At 33.5% G+C, this 7585-nt stretch overlaps 2 protein-coding genes across 3 annotated transcripts; both read right to left on the bottom strand.

Annotated features, from left to right (window-relative positions):
• Positions 1–827: 827 nt before the first annotated feature.
• LOC139881171 (large ribosomal subunit protein P1w-like) lies at positions 828–1263 on the bottom strand. Of its 2 annotated transcripts, XM_071865688.1 has the most exons (3): positions 1192–1263; positions 974–1097; positions 828–922 (listed from the first exon to the last, which is right to left on the bottom strand). In XM_071865688.1, the coding sequence occupies exons 1-3, from the start codon at positions 1261–1263 to the stop codon at positions 828–830; spliced, it is 291 nt and encodes a 96-aa protein (XP_071721789.1). The 2 variants fall into 2 exon arrangements, with proteins under 2 accessions (XP_071721789.1, XP_071721788.1); XM_071865687.1 differs by having other exon boundaries at positions 828–1097.
• A 962-nt stretch (positions 1264–2225) lies between these two features.
• Positions 2226–4561, bottom strand: LOC139881169 (serine/arginine-rich splicing factor SR34A-like). Its single transcript, XM_071865684.1, has 12 exons — positions 4466–4561; positions 4038–4103; positions 3853–3927; positions 3649–3772; positions 3516–3562; positions 3376–3433; positions 3140–3189; positions 2964–3020; positions 2665–2762; positions 2493–2564; positions 2324–2369; positions 2226–2246 (listed from the first exon to the last, which is right to left on the bottom strand). Exons 1-12 carry the CDS (start codon positions 4550–4552, stop codon positions 2226–2228), a joined length of 801 nt encoding a protein of 266 aa, XP_071721785.1. The 5' UTR covers positions 4553–4561.
• Positions 4562–7585: the final 3024 nt, after the last annotated feature.

The following is a 7585-nucleotide window of genomic DNA, read 5'->3' as shown; positions in this document are numbered from 1 at the left end:
TGAAAAATGTAAAATATATTTCTCCACTCCTAATTGGTAATTGCCAATTTTTCTATAAAAAATACATAGAAATTGTCACTTTTTTTATAAAAAAATTGATTAAATAGCATCGGACCAAAGTAAAATTGGGAGTCGACTGTCCAATCAGTGGCGGCCTATGTCTCAGTCTATCTATGGGCCTGAGGCCTTATTAAATGAGTATGGACAAGCCAGCCCAATGATCACAAAAGTCAAACTGCTTCAAGCCTAAAACTTCAGCACAGACTACAGAGTTCAAACATGATTGTATCGCTCTCGCCGACAAAAAATAAAGTAAGAAAGAGCGTCAAGACTCAAGACATAACTGATACACCAATACACCATTATATTTCCTTAAAAGGAAAATTATCTTGGGGACGAAATTTTACGAGCATGGTTCCTTTTTATTTTAACATAGGTTGTTATAAATACAATCCTGCCTCTGAGTGCAATCTACTAATGATAAGAGACAACAATGTAAATGTTAAAGAAATTGTGTTAATGGTACCTAATCTCCATGAGCACCAACTAACCATAACCATAAAGAAGATTAGCATAGCTCAAAAGAAAATCCTAGTTTTATCCTAAACACAGTATAAGTAAATCAGAATATTCGTTAGCTCAAAAGAGATATTTCAAATCCATAATCTTCAAAATTTAATAAACAACTTGCCAGCATGGAATTGTAGAGTTGTTATACAAAAACAAAACAACAAACAGAACTTAAGCATACAACACAACAACCAAACAAGGAAAAATGAACCAACGGTTGAATTAACCTAGCTGAAATGGCTTGCCTCCAGTCTGATCTAATCGAATAAGCTGAATCCCATGTCGTCATCGCTCTCTTCCTTGGCCTCTTCCTTCTTCTTCTCCTCCGCTGCAGGGGCGGCGGCACCACCGGCTGCTGGAGCTCCGGCAGCGGCTACTGGTGCTGCACCGGCGGCTGAGGCACTGGATCCGACGTTCATGATGAGATCGTCGACGTTTCTACTGGCTGCAAACTTAGCAAAGAGACTTGGCCAGTATGACTCGACTGGGACATTGGCCGCCTTAACCAATGTTGCAACCTTCTCAGCCTAAATTAATATATAATTAATCAAAATTAAAACAGATTAATTAAGTTATCGAAAAAAAAGAATTAAAAATTACCAATGAGAAATTTATACTTACAGTGATTGGAATGCCTTCGTCGTGAAGGATGAGAACGGCATAGGTGCAAGCTAGCTCTCCACTGGTGGCCATTGAAGCTAATCTGCAAAGTTTAAATAAATAAGTCAAACCAAATAAGAAGAATAAGTTTCTATATGATTGATTGTAAGGAGAAATTAAGGGAAAGAGATCTAACATTACAGAGTGAAAGAACAAAGGAGGGAGGCTGGTATTTTGTCAAAACTTATTCAATGTAATAGAGAGAGAAAGAAAAGCTGCTTAACTATTTATACCGTACATGTTTTTTGTTGGTCTAGGGTTTTCTCTTCTGGATTCCTGAGATCAAAACAGTCTTAACCCAAACTAGAATTGGGCCAAGACAATCACAAGGTAGTAATATATTATACTTCAAGTCCAGTCTCGTAGTAACAATTTTTAATTTATATATAAATAATTGTGAAAGATCGGTCGCCAGCCTTTTTTGCTCCTTTCTGGTAAGGCATTTAAGTTGCAAACCAGAAGGTTCAGTGTTCAATGCTTGCATATATTCATACATATATACACTACTACCTCTGTTCATTCCAAATTATTTACTAACATATATGTCAAGTTCAGGAATGAACATCGGCATCAATAGAGATATTCTAAAATACCTTCTCTTTTATTTTTCAACTGTTGTTCTATTGATCTTCAAAAAATACTGTTGTTCTATTTTGTAGAAGAAACAGAAAAATCGAAAACGTAATAAAATTGTCAATATAGAGTTTGATCTGCAAACATTTGATTTATAACAGAAGTGCAAAACGAAACATAGTTAAGTTGCTAACAAATCAACCCAGTTTTACATTGAAGAATAGAAATAACAGTACTAATAAATAAGCAACAAAAGCAGTTGAATTTCATAACATTTCCACCACATCATCCGAATATCCATTAACGAGACACTAATACATGGTTGTTCATTTTCAGTTAAATAATCTACTTGATATCTCCAAGTAGCATTCGGCTTCCAATCGAAAGAGAAAGACATTTGCCTTGATAGTTTGGAATGGATATCAGTCGCTACCAGAGCGCGCCTGCAAATATAAAAACATTCAATACACATAACTGTGTTTGTGTTTATCTGTTCATCAAAGGTCATGGTTTCACTCACCTTTCGAGGAGGAGAACCTGAGTTTGACCTGGATCTTGACATCGATCTTCCCCTTCCTTTTCCTCTGCATATAATAATAAAAATCATTCATATTTGGTGACATTCTTAAAGCTAAGGGAAAATGTGAAATGCATAAGCTAACAGTTTAATCAAGCACTACTGAGCATACCCAGGAGATTTAACAGGAGATGCCGATCTTGACTTTGACACTGATCTAGAAACAGATCGCTCCACTGATTTACTGCACGAAGAAACAAAACTTATTTAACAACAAAAAATATACAAGCTTATGGTGATTAATGATTATATTTTATTTTCCCAAGGAAAAGAGATGTGTGTACCTCCGACTCCTTCTTGGACTCCTGCTTCTGCTACGACCTTTGCTAAGGCTTCGGCTCCGGCTCCTGCTCCTTGATGGACTGCGCTCAAATCTCTTCACCTAGTTTTACACACAGAGAAACAAGCTTTGGTGAAATGATACTTGGCCACAACTCACTGTCAGACGTATTTTTTAATGCTTTGAAAAATACAGCTTCTTCAACTTTCTTCTTGCAATGTATTCAAAGACAAGTAAAATGGTCCACAGAATAATTCTAGTACAATAATAAGCTCGGAACATCAAAAGCTGATTGAAACTTACTCGAATATAGGCTCTGGTCCAAGGATTTTTGAACTCAGTGTCATCTAGTTTCCGGATCTGAACATCAGAGGAAAAGGTTTCATCTCTGGTATGTAGTACTAATACAGGAAAAATTGACAAGCAGTCCTAAAGGTTGGAGACAAAATGATGAAGGAAATGCTTTTGAAACAACTTACCGCATATTTCATGTCTTCATGATTGGTATAATCAACAATGCCAAAAGTTCCTGGATACACACATCAGAGTTAAAACATGTTCCAAGTGATAAAAATTGGTAATATGAAGAATACATAGTCATAACTCATATGATACGCAAGAAGCTTAGAAATTCAATGCAATCACAGAGCATGAGCCAGTAACCGAAATGCCTAGTACTGAATAAATATATAGATTTTAATGAAAAATGTCTTACCATCACTATCACGAGAAACATCAGCAAAACACACATCACCAGCTTTTCGCATATGGTCCTGAAATAAAGTAGCAAATCCCGTAAGCACTAAAAGATGTCACAACTTGTGAATTGTGTTCGAGTTTTAAGGGATTGCAAACCTTCAAATCTTGCCAAGAAGCAGAAGAAGGGAGCCCTCGGACAATAACTACATATGAAAAAGAAAAGTGTCAAAGTTGTGAAATGCTTGCGCATCGCATGATAGCTTAAGCATGCTCTCCAACAATAACTCACCCCTAAATTCAGAATGGCGTGAGATACCATAACGAGTAGAACCTCCCCCAGGACCACCACCACCACCATGGCTACCGCGGCGATCACTTGAAGGTTGCCCCTTGCCACCATGGGCAAGCTCAACCTGCATGATGATACCACGTAAATTGACCAACAATACCAATGATAAGATCTCTTTTGAAAAGCATTAGAACTTCTCATTACCCTTAAACGACAACCATCAAAGTTATATCCATCACGACCCCTGATAGCATCTTCAGCATCCCGAGAGCTCCCAAACTGCAAGAAAAATAATAATAATAATAATAATAATAATAATAATAATAATAATAATTATGCTTGTTGTATCTAGGATATTCAGGCAGAAAAAAGGAGGATGGGAAACATACCTCCACAAAAGAGTAACAAGGAGGGCGAGGTGGGATCTTCAATTCAATGTCCAGTATCCGACCATACTACAAAACCAAAAAGGAACTCCTATCAGATATAAACTCCCGAAAAAAAAAAAAAGATGCAGTATTATCTTTTAAGATATGAACTAATATGCCTGACATTTATTTTTCCTTAAATAATTACTCCAGCATCAATTGGCACAATGGTCATGTTTTCCTTAAAAGCTAACAGACATAGTTTTCAGGAATCAAAGAAAAAGCCTTGTACATATATACCCAACCCACGACCCTGCAATAGCTGGGGAGCACTATATGCACTAGAATAGCCCTTCTTTAGAAAATAATCATGCTTATCACTGAGTTCAGAATGAATTGTGTTTAACTGACACAAACAGTAATGACAAGATGAAACTGCATCAACAAACCTTGTAAAATAAATCTTCAACTTCTGATTCTCTGATATCTGAGGGCAGGTTGCCAACATAGATTGTGCGGGAAAAGCGACTACTCATCTTTTACGTCAACAAAAATTCTGATGAAAACTACACTGCACCCAAGAGAAGAAATAAGAATTAATGATGACATCTCTCTTTATTTTCTACAATGAGATAATTCTACCCACTCTAGCAACCAAGTTTCCTTCAGGTCTACTCAGACAACGAAAAAAGTATGACAAAAGCAAACTATGAAGCAAACCAAGAGAGCAATCCTCTCCATGTGAGTGGTGCTCCAAGCTCCATTGCTCGTTTGCTCCAAGTTGCTCCAAAGCTATATTAAATTTGAAATTATAAATTGATCTTTGTCATCCTCCCATCAATTTTCGCGGATGTATAAACCTCCCGAGAGTGAGCAAGAATCTCCAATAACAAAAATTAATATTCATAACTCCACCCCAATTCTCCCCACTCCCTATATCCCTATGTATGATTGCAAAGCTCATATTTGTTTGTCCCAAGCGCTTCACATCATCTATCATAAAGAAAGCATTTGTGTCATGAGATACAGGTTATATTCACACACACTCATGCATCTTTTTACCTTACTCAGCAGCTGTCTTTTTATATGTCTTTTTATACAGAATTCAACAATTTAATCCTGGAAAATATACAATATACACCCTTTCAGTTTCCATCTATATCGCAAATAAACTAAAATTCTATCGAGAAAGTGGAATCACCAAGAAATAAGCTATCGAGCCACAAAAATAGATAGTATGTACACAATTATTAGCAGGAGTTTCTCGAATTAACTCTATCATTAGCTACCTTCTCGAATTGAATGAAATTCAAATGTGTAAATAGTAAATGCAGAGAAATTGAAACCGTAACAGCTACTCGCGGATCCATCGAAACAGATAGAGATAGGCTCTGGATGAAAAAATTACCGATATACTAATAGCTTGGTGAAGACAAGCAAGTCGCCGTGAGCCAATTGAAGCGCGTTTGAGCTTCGCGACCTGAGCTGAGCCTAGATTTGGAGATCTCGACGGAGAAGAAGAAGAATTGAGTTAATAAAGATTGTCGATTTTTTTGTGACCCGTTTTGGTTCGAAGTAGATGTAGGCATAGTGGGCCTGTAGCCCATGAGTGTTTCTTGGTTGAAAGAAAAGAGAAAACCTTTTTTATTTATTACAGTTTAACTACTTACATTTTTGTATTTTGGCGTCTTAAAAAATTGTTGGACTTCGACCAATGATAAGAACATCTTTTCATCGGTGAAATTAAATACACATACCATATACATTATTGATATGAAATGACTAAAATACTTTTTAAATCATAAGATTATTATAATTTTATAAATATTTTAATCATTATTCATTTTTGTGTTTATTTTGATATGTTTTTAGCATGATTTTCATCCTTTTCATACACTGTGGAATCACAGAATAATTTGGAAAATCTACGAAAATACTATCTCCGTCCCAAAATAGATGCAAATTTTTACATGTAATTTATATGTAAAAATTTATATCTATTTTAAGACGGAAGAAATAATAAATTAAGGTGGACTGTAGAAGAGAGTCGAGAAAAATTGTTATGAGTAAATTAGTAATTAGTATACTAAATAAACTAATTGGTCAAGTTTCAAGTGTGGAACATGTGTAATATTCAACAATTTAATAATTATTCTTCTATCTCTTAATATATATATTTTTTACTTTTTATTTTGTCTTAAATAATAATTTTAATACATAATTTAATCAAAATATATGTTATATTTTTCATATTATTTTATTTTACGTGTCAATATTTTTAAAAATATGTATTGAGCGACGGAAGGAGAGCTAAGAGATTGGAATACATAATTTCATCCTGATTTTAGATTTTTCTCTTGTAAATAATTATGTATAAAAGTATCGTGAAAATCTAGAAAGAAAATCAAAATAAATCTGGGGAGTTTTAATGTTGTGAGACCACTTCCTTGCCTTCTGATAAACTCATGTTCAGACATAAGTTAAATTTTAGCTCATTTCTTCTTCATTGCGTTTTTCTTTTTTTGTAATTAGAATCTTATTACTCGAATTTAGTTCATATTAATGGTTATTTATGGTCTATTTCAGCACTCAGCAGTATAAGAGAATTCGAATGGTCTATAATTCTTCTATATCAAACTAATTTTCATTCTTTTAATCAGACTTGTATCCAACTAACTAACACACACATGCAGCAAGCCGCTAAGTTCTACAATATTATTGGCTGGATTCATTTAAACTAAAATTATTATTTCCGTTTCAAAATAGATATTAAATTTTAATTGAAATACACTATCTTGGTAGGAAGGAGTACTACACTATCTTTTGTTATTTCCCTCAAGGTAACGATTGCGTAATATAGTAATTAATAATCCTATATAAAAAGTTGATTATTAGAGGCTTATTGGCTTGGTTCATTTAGCTTCCAGTTTATTTTACATACTTCCTCCGTATTTCATTTTATATTATTTGTCCCAAAATTCAATTTATATAAATCAAAATAATAGGTAAATATATATTTTTTGAATAATTTATTTTTAATAATTAATCTTGATCTACTCTTCATTAAATATTTGAGTTATCATTAAAAATTATAAAATAAAAAATAATATGATAAATATTTATATTGATTTTATAAAATGTGAAATATTTTGAAATTTTTTAAAAAAATATTTTTAGAAGAATAATATGAAATGGAGGGAGTATAATAATCGCAATGATTTCACGTGTTAGAAAATAAGTAATCATAAATGGAGACATGTGATTTGCGATCGAATCTTGATTTTGTTTCTGTTTATTTTCTAATTAAGGTTCCTATCGATATGTTGTCCCGATTCATATATGAAAACCCAATTCATTGTTTATACTTTGTTTTATATGAGTGAATTCTAAGTTATTTTATTCCTTTTTATATTATTTATGTTGTACTGTATTTTTATAAAAAAGAAAAAGTTTATTTTTTTAGAGTTATGACCAAAATGGCAGATTATTGATAAGAACTGCATTTTTATTCATTTATAGATAGATATTAACCGTGCAAACTTCGCTTATTCGGTTCATAATAATAATAA

The sequence above is a fragment of the Rutidosis leptorrhynchoides genome, unplaced genomic scaffold (assembly GCF_046630445.1).
Source record: "Rutidosis leptorrhynchoides isolate AG116_Rl617_1_P2 unplaced genomic scaffold, CSIRO_AGI_Rlap_v1 contig122, whole genome shotgun sequence".
NCBI classification, from domain to species: Eukaryota; Viridiplantae; Streptophyta; class Magnoliopsida; order Asterales; family Asteraceae; genus Rutidosis; species Rutidosis leptorrhynchoides.
Note: the sequence above shows the minus strand (reverse complement) of the source record. Positions and strands in the feature narration are given on the sequence as shown.